The sequence below is a fragment of the Benincasa hispida genome, chromosome 10, assembly GCF_027475165.1.
Source record: "Benincasa hispida cultivar pf3 chromosome 10, pf3_genome.v1.1, whole genome shotgun sequence".
Taxonomy (NCBI): Eukaryota; Viridiplantae; Streptophyta; class Magnoliopsida; order Cucurbitales; family Cucurbitaceae; genus Benincasa; species Benincasa hispida.
In genome coordinates this window covers 21528962-21541021 of record NC_143487.1, presented here as the reverse complement: position 1 = coordinate 21541021, position 12060 = coordinate 21528962, and the positions used below count along the sequence as shown (strand labels likewise).

General features: G+C 27.8%; 1 protein-coding gene across 1 annotated transcript; it reads right to left on the bottom strand.

The window, feature by feature from the left end:
* Window positions 1-492: 492 nt before the first annotated feature.
* Window positions 493-4639, bottom strand: LOC120087925 (protein LIGHT-DEPENDENT SHORT HYPOCOTYLS 10-like). The gene is made up of 2 exons (XM_039044937.2): window positions 3793-4639; window positions 493-778 (listed from the first exon to the last, which is right to left on the bottom strand). Exon 1 carries the CDS (start codon window positions 4401-4403, stop codon window positions 3858-3860), a length of 546 nt encoding a protein of 181 aa, XP_038900865.1. The 5' UTR covers window positions 4404-4639; the 3' UTR covers window positions 493-778; window positions 3793-3857.
* Window positions 4640-12060: the final 7421 nt, after the last annotated feature.

The window sequence follows — 12060 nt, the reverse complement described above, 5'->3', positions numbered from 1 at the left end:
ATTTTAATTTTCATGTAATTTTATTATTTATTAAATTTAAGTTTTGAGGGAACAAGAAATAGAAAATAAATTACCAAACACATTTTCTATTTCGTTCTTTAATATAAAAGATGGAACATAAAAGAAGTAGACTTATAAAAAACACAATCTTGTTTTTCTTTTTTTAATCTGAAATTAAAAAAAAAACATTCATCATAATGAGCTTTAGAAAACATAAATAAAACCCAATACATAAGGAAAAAATTCATTATTACTGAATAAATTGGAATTTAATTAGCTTTTTGACTCAACAAAAAAATTGAAAATGAGAAAAAAAAGGAGAAAATTAAAAAACAAAAAAGTCACTAAACACTCTTAAAAAATTTCAAGTAGAAATCAAATATTAATTCGTAAAAGTTTGAACATAGGAACTTAACCTAGATACCACGTTAAATTATCATTGAATTCAAAAGCTTAAAGTATTAAGTTACGATAAATTTAATATATCAATACTTTAATAAGTTGACACGGGATCTCATGAAATATATAATAAAATCTTACACAAGTTGAAAAAAAAGGAAAGAGAAGCAACAAATGTAATAAGGGGACATGCATATGGCTGTATAATAGCAGTTGTATACACAAACTTAATATATAGTTTTCCCAATGTGAAATTGCCTAGACAAAAAAAAAAAAAAGGGAAAATCAACTTCAAAGTTTCAGCCTTTTCAATACATTTCTGCTTTTGAATAGACTTCATTCTGTTCTCTTTGATTCTTTTATGCTCCAAGATTTGATCCTGCATTCAAATATTGAAAATTATAATTTGGATCATCATTTCAAAGAGTCGAAAACAAATACGATAACAAAAAAACAAAGATAAAATAATAACAAATGGTAAATCGGTGTTGAATTAGAAACTTAATTTTTTTAAAAAAATTATTTGGTAATTAGATGTTACAAAACAAGTGAAACGTGTCTCAAAAACTAGCTTAAATCAGGCATAATCGATCGTTAAACTTTACACTTTATATTTGTTGTACTGAAGAAAGTTTAGATTAACACAAACGAAATGTACGAGAGAAAGAATGAAAAAAAAAAAATGCATAAACAATAGCGTGGTTCTTATAAGATAACATAAAGTTGAAATAACTATAGAAAGAGGATTATTTTTTTTAAGAAAATAATCCAAACTCTATGTCAAACCACACAATTCAAATAGATTACAACTTATAAACATTTCAAAATCTTGTAATAGAGTAATTCACAAAAGAACCTTACAATAAAAATTCAATATACAAACACTTCCAATACAAACATATAACATATACATAACAAGAACCCTAAATGGTCCAAATCCTTCCAATTGCAATTAATTATGACTTCAATTCTTCTTCTCATTTTAAATATCATAAACCACAAACTTCTCAAATCATGCCATAGAAAATAGGTCATCTATACTAATATCAAAATAATTCTACTTAAAAGAAGTTTTTGTCTTCTCTCCCTAAAAATATTTTGAAAAAATAGGGTTATAAAGTTGGAAGCTACAAAAGGGAGAGAAATGTCATAATATTCACTTCAAAAATTCCCAATCTATATATTTAATTAATATCCTTAGAGACAAATGACATCCTTGGAAATTGAAGCTAAGAAGGAGAGACAGCCAAGAATGTCTTGTGAAATTTTTTCCCAATGGAATACATACATACATAAATACATTTAATTAATGCAATAAAAAGGAAATTGCACGTGTAGTAAAGTTGTACAAATAATATATAAAAGGGTAGCTAAAAAACAAGTATTTGGGAAGAACAAATTAATAAAATTTTAATTTTGATCACTTAATTCAAGGGTAAAATACATAATTAAAAAGACAGAAAATTTGATTTGGAAAAAGGAAAAAAAAAAAAAAACAAAAAAAAAACACTAATTTTGGACTTCCCTATGAGGCCGACAAGAACATGTGAGAGTTTAGGGCAACGTAGTACAAAAGAAAGGCATATTGTCTTGAAATTAAATACAAGAATGAGGTAAATGGGAAACACAAAGTAGAAAGCTTTTAACTTACTCACTCCCAAAACAAGGAAAAAAAATAAAACATTTATATATGACTTTTGAGACATAGAATCCAATCAATATACCATATGTTTGATGAACTGGGAGAATAAAAACTTACTGCCCCACATAAATCCAACTCCAGACAACCACCAAATCTACAAAAGGAAAGCTCAAAATGGACCTTCATACCTTAACTTTTTTTTTTTTTTTTTAAAAAAATCCCTTTTTACCATTAATTTTCTGCGACATATATAAAAAAAACAGTCGGTGATGAAAAAAAGTCACCTATCAAAGCATAGTTCAACTAATATACGAATGTATTAATGATCAAGAAATCATGAGTCTTGTAAAAGTTGATTTTTTTGTTTTGAAAAAGATAATAAAATTAAATTAAAAAGCAAAGTGATTTTTATAATGAGCAAATGGGTCTCTCCCAACGCAACACTCGAGAGATTCTATTGAGAATGATGAATTCTACTTGATAATTGGTGTAATAAAATAATCAAAATTGATCAGGTGGGAGAGAGGGAAAAAGGGAGAAAAACAGAAGGGTTTAGCTAAAAAACAGGTAAAAACAAAACCCTTCTAATTAACTTTAGGGTAATTAATCCTAAAGAAGTTTGTCATTAACCATACGCTAAACTATTTAGTTATGTTTGATAATTATTTTATTTGTTTTCTTATAATTATTTTATAATCTTCATATCTCTCAAGATAATATTTGAATTTTGAAAACGTTTGTAAAAAAGTAGATAACAATACATAAGTTGAAGTTGTGTTTTATGAACTTAATTTTCAAAAACAAAAAACCTGTTAGATAGTCATTTAGTTTCTAAAACAATTAAGTTTCCAGTTATAAAACAAAACCTACCAAATGAGTTCATAACTCGATTTTATACCACTGATTTGAAAATTTTCCTATTCCCACTTCATTTTATAAATCAAAAAAGGAACTTTTTTTTTTTTTTTTAATTATTTTTATTTTTATATATTTGAAATGATAAAAAAGAAAGTGAAATCACATATATCTGACAAGACCATTAGTCAGTGCACTATCTACATAGAAAGAATCTTAAAAGAACTCTACAGAAATGAGAAATTTATAAAAACTGCAATGTGTTGTCTAAATAATTCACTGAAAACACATTTCTTTTTATTATTTATTATTTATTTATTTTTGTTTTCTGAATCGCTAGAGTAAAGAATCTGTACGGTTAAGAGAAGTAGGACGATTGATCATATTTTTATATGATTTTTCTCTGTTTTTTTTTTCTTTAAAAAAAGAAAAGGAAATAGCTCTAGCAATGGTGATTATCATAAATTAATCACCATTTATAATATAAAATCATTCAAGGAAAAAAGAGAAAAAAACACAACAACAACATCAAATGATCTATATTAGTATTATGGCATGTGCATCATACAAACTTCATAGAGAAAAACAATTTCTCACTTTCATACGTTCATAGAAAATTCAGGAATGAATTCTAGCATTATTTTTATCTAACCTAATTCATCTGACATACATATGTGTTAACATCTATAATTCGAATCTCTCTAACCTATTATACTAAAAAAAACGTAAAATTTGATTAAATTTAGTATAAACTCTTACAAAATCTAGATTTTTTTTTTAAAGTTGAATAATTCATCTAAATCAACCCATCAATTTAAATTTTCATATATGAATAGAATTGTAATTTCCATAAAGAAAGAAAGCAAAGAATTAAAGAGAGAAGTAAGAAAATTTACCATAATTTTGATGTGATGATGGGAAGAAAGATGAGGATAAAATTGAAGTGATGGAAGGGTAAGTTTCAAGGAGTTGAAAAGTGCATTATGGAAGAAGAAGAAGTATTATTAGTTGAATCATCAACAAGAAGATTGGTATTATTATTGGCCTTGTTGCTCTTCTTCTTCTTTTTATAAGGAATACCTCTTGCTTTAGCTTGACACTCTCTTACTTCTCTTAAATAAACCCTTATAGAAGCACTTGCAAAAGGATTACTTTCAGGGGAACCACCATTTTCTTCATAAGCTGCCCTTAAACGCCCTATTAAAGCATCAAGGCTGCCCCAAGCTTGTTTTAATGGGCAGGTACAAGGGGCAGGTGGTTCTGGCTGCCCGTAAAACATACAACCTTGGACATGAACTTTTGTCTTCCCAAATTGATCTAAGTACCTTAAAAACTCCAACACATGGTTGAAGTTGCATTGAGATAGTGCTACTGGTGGTCTTTGATTCTTCAAGTATTGCCCAAAAGTGTTCCAATCTCGACGTTTTTGCGACTCGTAACGACTTGGGGTCGTCGCTGTTGTCGGAGGTGAGCTCGACGATCCCTCTCCATATTCCTTGCTTGACATGTTGTTTGTGTTTGTGTTCTTGTTTTTTCTCTTCTTCTGGTTGAAGATGTATAAAATAATATAGTTTGATGATGATCAGTTGATGATCATTATAAAAGAGGAAGAATAAGAAAAAAAAAAAACAATAATTATGATCAAAAGTAGAGAAAGAGAGAGAGAAAGAGAGGTGAAAGGAATAGGAGTAAAGGGAGAGAGGGTTGGAAGAGGAAGATATCAAAAAAAAAAAAAAAAAAAAAAAAAAATCACATCATGGGCTATATTGAGAAGACATGTTATGGGCCATATGACTTTGCTTTCTTTCTTCATCTTTTTTTCTTTCTTTTTTCTTCTACCTTTTATAATTATTATTATTATTAGGTTTCGATATTAGTTTGGTCACGTATTTTTTGTTTTTGTTCATTTTGATCTTTATACTTTCAAAATATTCATTTCGATCCATATACTTTGGTTCATTTTGATCCATGTAACTTTGAAATATTCATTTTGGTCCTTGTAATTTAAAAAAATGACCATTTTGGTCACTTCATTTTTAAGGGATAAAAACATATATTTTTTGAAAGTTCAAAGATTAAAATGAACCAAAATTGAAAGTACAAGAACCGAAATGAGACAAAGTCAAAAGTATAGGAACCAGAATAAATATTTTAAAAGTATATGGATCAAAATGAAAAAAAAACAAAAAATACAGGGACCAAAGTAGTATTTAAATCTTATATTATATATAATTAAAAAAAAAAAGGAAATTCTATAATGGTGTTTAGAATGAACATTACGTTTTCCCTAGAAGTTTACAATAAGATGAAGAGGGCAAGGAAAAGGGAGAATAACCTTATCTTGTTTTGTATTTTAATTTGATTTGGGTAATTAGTATTAATGTGGTAATTAATTACATGTAAGTTAATCAGATCACTTTGGTAATTAATTGTATCATTGTAAGTTTATGTGGTTATAAAGTTGAGTCACATTAAATTATACTATATGTGTGTGTGTGTGGGAAAATTAAAGTAGATCCATTTGGGATCTAAATAGATATAAATTAAGATCCTATGTTTTCTATTTGAGCTGTCTTTATCAACCTGGATATGGGAATGAATATACTGTCATACTGTACAAAACCCTAGCTACCCACCTTTTTAACACACTGAGATTTTATGCCTTCAAAATGTTATGTTAACTAATTGTACATTATTTATATGATTCTCTCTTACAAATAATGGTTATAGAAATAGAAACCCTACTTACCCGCTAAAGCGAGCGTAGTTCAACGATAATTAGCAACATATACTACTTCTCTTAAGATCAAATGTTCAGATCTTCCCTATCCCATTTTGTTGTTCTCACCAAAATAATAACTAACAATAATAAAAACCCTAGTTTTGGATCCATCTTTGATAATAGAGATATATAGTTGTGTGTATATATAATTCTCTCTTTTTTTCTACCTTCCATTATTTCTCTCAAAATCTCTAAATGTTGATCCATTAATTAACAAGAAAATCCTGAAATAAGTGATTAGTAAATTTAATTATATCAATACTTTACACTTCTTCTCATGCATAGGTTTTGAAATTAAGGTTCTCTATCATACAATTTTGCAACTATTACAAGGAAATCCGTAAAAAGCATAGAGAAAAAATTTTTAAAAACAAAATACAAGGTTTGGTAACCCAATTCGATGATATACCACTTACGTCTGGAAGACAGTGTGCCTGGAAAATATATTTTTACTAATATAAAGCCAAGATTACAACATTGTTCTTATTTGTAAATAAATGAAAAATACAGTGACACACGAATAAATCAATTTGATTAATGATTACTTAGACTCCTTCTAACTGTGAGACTACCTCTAAATGAGACTTAGTCTCCCACTAAATACGAGAATATTAGTAAGCAATCACTTAGACTTCCCTCTAAGTGTGAGATTCCCTCTCAACTACTATCTTTTAACATTCAAATGAAAACCACTCCACTTGATGAACTTAGGCCCCCTCTAAGTTTGAGAATCCATTCTTAAGTAACAATTCAAGCTTCAAGATGATCTAGAATAATGTGTTAAAAGCTATTGCTTCACAATCTCTAAGATTGACACACGATCATGTCAGTTAGTCACCACACAAAAAAAAAAAAAAATGTCAATCACAATAATCAAAGTGGCGACCCCAACAAGAAAACAATTTGCTCCTAAATATGCACAACAAAAAATAGGAAACACATCCCAATCATAATCAGCAGAGCCTACATAAGGATGAAACCTGAGAGAAATAATTACACCGAAATTTTCAAATAAGGAAAAACTAATATGTAGGATAAGCATTTTGAGAGACATCACTGTAGGACATTTCTAGAGATAGCTAGCGAAACAATGCATAGAACAAATGTCAAACAACCTTAAACAAATATAGCCAATACCAATTCTATAACATGTTTGAAAATTTTTGTAAATTTCAATATTAATTGGAAGAGAATGGAAATACAAATGTTTGAAGAACAAAGAACGATGCATTTCCTACGTTTTAGTATAACAAGGTAGGGATTATGGAGACTTTAGATTTGAATGCTTTGACTTTAAGAGAGATAGTACATGTCAATTAACTGATGAACTATATGCTTAACTTTGACCATCGCTCTCCTACTTTGATATACCATGTTAAATCACAAAATGACCCATATGCTATTTTTCCTACTTTTCCCTAATATTCCTTTTATAAAAACAAGACAAAAGAAATCCTTATATCATCTATCCCATGACTCAAAATGCAAACATATTTATAGATATAAATATATAGTAATTGATAGGGTAATTAGAAGTCATAAGAGTGACATATATGGCTATAAAACATACATAATATACGAATATACCTAGGTTTAAGAAGGAAAGAAAAATCTTTAAAATATAAAGTAATTTAAATTTAGAAAAAGAAGATAAAAGAAAAGAAAAGAAAAGAAAAGAAAAAAGGGGAGGGATTGTGGGTTTTGAGTTGATTTTTGGATTGAATTCTTTAAGAGGCATAATTTGAAAGGAGAGAATGCACGTAGTACACAAAAAGTGATATTAATTATTATATATGGAGATGAATGGCCAACCAATCTCCCCTTGGTCCCACCCCTCTTAATTTCAACTATCTATATCCTTCAATCTTAGCCCTCCGATCCTCACCCTACAACTCTTATCAGCCCTCCGATTCATCGCATCCATGTTATCTAAAATAAACTCCTAACTAGATAATCAAATCTCTCATATTTCATTTCTTATTCTAAGAAGATTCAAGACTCTTTCACACTACATCTTCAAAAGCTAACTAATTTATAAGGAGACAAAGAGTTTCGAGCTCAAGTTTATGTATAATGTTAGATCAATGAGTCAAGAAGAGATTGAAGTAAAGATGTCACGGGAAAAGTCATATAGTTTGGAAGATGCCATGGAGGACAAAAAGCAAATTTTGTGAAGAAAATTAATGTTGTCAAGGATACACTGTATTTGAATTCGTGATGTCAAACTTTGTCAAACGTGCACATCATGTTGGCCGTCTTCTAGAGGAGTTATTTAAGACTTGGAGTATTATCATATTTTTAGTTTTTTGTATTTTGACTTCTAAATTAATATGCAATTAAGTTTCAAGTTCTTAGATCTTATTTTCTACAATTTGCATTTAATTGTGTGTTTGAATGACTTTTGAGTTCTTGGACCTTGGACATCTTTTTGGCCTTTAAAATGGCTTGTAATGCTCATTAAATGACAGATTAATGACATTAAAAACCTTGTGTTTATTCTATCCTTTTGGTGTTGTCTTTTTTCAAATCTTTTTTTTTTGTTTGAAGTGAATTGTCTTAGGATCCTCGAGTGACCATTATAGATCCTAAGTTTAACCTACGAGTTATTCATCCTTAATCTAAGTAAACTATTGGTTAAAATCATTTGTTAAATTAACCTTATTTATAAGTATTTGTAAACATCTAAAAAGAGGTTTAACTTTGCATTTATCGAGCATTGTAGGCACTCTAATCAATGTAGCTAAGAATATATGGTTGGAATCGAAAGAACCGACCATAAATAAGTTAATATATATAGTTGAGAGTTGGTTCGATATTTGCCAGGTTAATTAGTTGGTGGTTTGTTCGATATTTTTTTGTTTAGAAACTATATGATGATTTTGTATTATATCCAATAATTTTTATGGTAGTAATTCATTTGTAACACTTAATACACGAACATGCTTCTGGAGTGAAGTACGATTTTAATTTTACATTTGAGAATTGACCTGTGATTATTTAGATAGCAATATTTAGATATAAAATATTTTAATAATTTTTTTTTATTAAGATCAAGGTTCAAAATATCGATGTTAATGAAAATTTTGATAGAGATTTCGAGAACTTTTATAGAAATTGATAGAAATTGTTATAATTAATTAATGAAACTTTGACTGTGATTTAAATATACTATAATTGAACTTTTTAATCACAATTTCTATCAAGTAAGACAATATTTAGATATATATTGTAAATGTCTGTGTCAATGTTGATGCAATAGCATATATTTAAAAAAGGAATGGAAAATAATTACAAAATAGTATAAAGTTTAAGAACATTTTGAGGTGAAATAATGTGAAAATTATGAAAATTATGAAAATTTTAGATGATTAAAGAAAAAAAAACCCACATCAATTCAATTTTAAGGTAAAATGATGTAAACTTTAATGAAAAAAAATTGAACGAGATTAAAAATAAGTATATGTTATTTTTTTTATGGCTTTTTAAAATTCAATTTCTTTAGGTAGGAAAGTTTCGGATAAAAAATAAAGGTAAAAATTGAAAAAAATAACACATAATCCTTTATTGAAAATGACATTGACATATGAAACTATAGAATCGTGTGTAATTAGGACTATAAAATTGAAAACTTGAATGGAGCTAATGTAATTAACTAAAAGAACTCGAAATTTTCTCGAAATGTTGAAATTTCTGAAAATCTCAAAATTTCTCAAAATTTTCTCGAAATCTCGAAATTTTGTCGAAATGGAGGAATTGGAATATTCTCAAAATTTTATCGAAATTGGAAAAAAGCCAAAATTATATCCAACCAAATTTTGAAATCATCAAAATGATCAAAATTTCGAGATTTGGATGAAAAATTTAAACCATGATTAATACATTATAACTTTAACTGAAATATATTTATAGTAGGAACTTAAAAAAAAAAAAGTAGCTTTATTATTTAAAGATAATAATATTGTTAGTATATATACTCATGAGTATGGTACTAAATATATATTACATATATACACTAATGAGTAGTCAGTTTTAATAGTTATTTTTTAAAATATTGAGAATACATACTCATCCACTTATTGTCACTTCATTTGGATAAAAAACATGAAGGTGGCATTGGCATCAAATATTGGAAAATTTGTATGAATTAGGGTGATGACTTATGAGATAAGATATAAACATATAAATACATAATAATTTAAGGAAGCAAAAGTTATTTTAAATTCCTTTCTGTTTTGTTCTATTACTAAATATAATTAAAATTGTATTCAAAATTTCTTGTTTTGGAAGAGGCAGGGCTTTATAAGTTAAATGAACAAAAAGAAAGAAAGAAATTACATAGAATCACAATGTAAATTTATTTTCTACATATATATATAGAAAATAAATTAGGTGCAAATTGACTATTAAAGCTTTGTTATCTTTAAAATATAAAGTTTAGGTAAATATATACCAATATCAAATATATATATCTATTACTGAGATTAATATATCCATGTAATAGTTGTAAATCTTGTGAATTACATAATTGATTAGCATATTTATATCATATGAAAAACAAAACTTGATCATTATAATTCTATATCATTACAAAATATGCTAATTTTTAAAATTTAATAGAGAAAAAAGGTGGCCCAATCCATCAACCAATTGATCATTAAAAATAAAGAAGTTTTTATGATTTCATTTCTCTGGGTGGTCAAGAAAGTATGATTAGGGATGGACCCCAATTACTAACCAATCAAGGTCTATTTTTCTATTTTTTTTTAATAAAATAAGTGAATAAATAAAATAAAATCAGAGCTTGATTTGTTGGGCTGCTTATCCAGTTAGTGTGTGAAGTTGATGCATATTTGGTGAGAGCTTTGTGCCACTTGTATTATCTTGTTTTCTTATTTATTTAGTTTAGGGAGAGTTTAGATGCTATGGAAAATAATTTGATCTTGACGTGACAATAATGATGAATTGGTAATTCAAAGAATACGTGACCTGTAAAATAAGAAGAATTTGAGCACTAGTGTGGTACTTGCCACAACACTTCCAATGCCTTAAGAGTTTTATAGAAAAGAATTAATGAACTTTTCTACTGAAGTCATGTAGTTATTGAAAAACTTGGACCTATGACATCTAAATTAAGGTTTTCAAGTCATATTAGGTTAATAACCCTCAAGTCAAATGAGTTAAGGGATGCATTTAGCATACCTTGTTCATCAAATGAGGAGGCTTGGTCTCGACCTTGGGTCAAGGAGATTACAGTGTACTTTTCTCAAGGCCTAGATAGCTCAGAACATGTCTCATTCATCAAATATAGAGGGTCGGCCTCGACCAAGTAGGCCAGCTTGAGCCTTGGCTCAAACTTCCATCTTTCCATGTTTAATTGGATCCTAGGGTATGGTTTTCTGGCTCAAATTTCACCATTTTCTTGATGGAATAGTTTGCGAATTCCATAAAGTCGATTATGCCCTATGATTCAAATCTACCCATAAAAAGAAAAGGTATTCCTTTTTATGTATATTTGGCTATGTTTTTTTTTTTTTTTTTAAAAAAAAACATAAAATATAAAATGACAGTCGTTGATTCACATGTATACGTACTATCATTTTGACTACAAGGCAACTTCTAAGTTCAAACATAACTAATCAACGATATACATTGGGACAAGTTTAAGATACTAATTTTACTAATTATAAGTTACTAAGTGTTAATTGACTCAACCTAGAAATTTGACTTTTAATTGATGAAGGTTTTAATCGATCTCTTCTTGCTAAGTTAATCAAAGATATAGATTATATTGATTTTTTTCCCTATAAAATTAAATATATGAGTGTTTTGAGGATGAACCATATTTTGTTAATGTGGGTTTTTTCAAGATTCAATTCAATTCTTTGAGAGGTAAATTTATTCAACTATTTTAACATGTTTCATTTGATCGATCATAAAATATATTATTATGTGCTATTTGAATGAAAATAGTAAGCTCAACAAAAAGTGAAGTTATCGATCTCACCCAATTTAATCTAATGATAAAATATTTTCTAGGTGATTAAGGTTTGAGTAATATCTAAACTAATTAATTAACAAAAAACAAAGTCACAACCCAAACTAGATCCATATGTTGTTTAGGTTGGATTCATCAAGGAATTTTTAATTCCTTTATGTTACAAAATAATGATATTTATGTAGATATGTCAAATGTATATTACTTATACATAGATCAAAATAACAAGACAACATGATATTTAAAAAAAAGGTCTCTATGTTATTTTTTTTTACACGAAATTTTAAACTAAGAGTGCCACACATATGCAACATGTTTTAAATGTCTAACATCGAAACATTTCTACTAATCATCGACTATCATTGATGATATTTTTAGCGAAGTTCA

What these genes read in the sequence shown, in the direction of transcription:
- LOC120087925 (XM_039044937.2), bottom strand. Translation starts at nt 4,403, where the DNA reads ATGTCAAGCAAGGAATATGGAGAGGGATCGTCGAGCTCACCTCCGACA.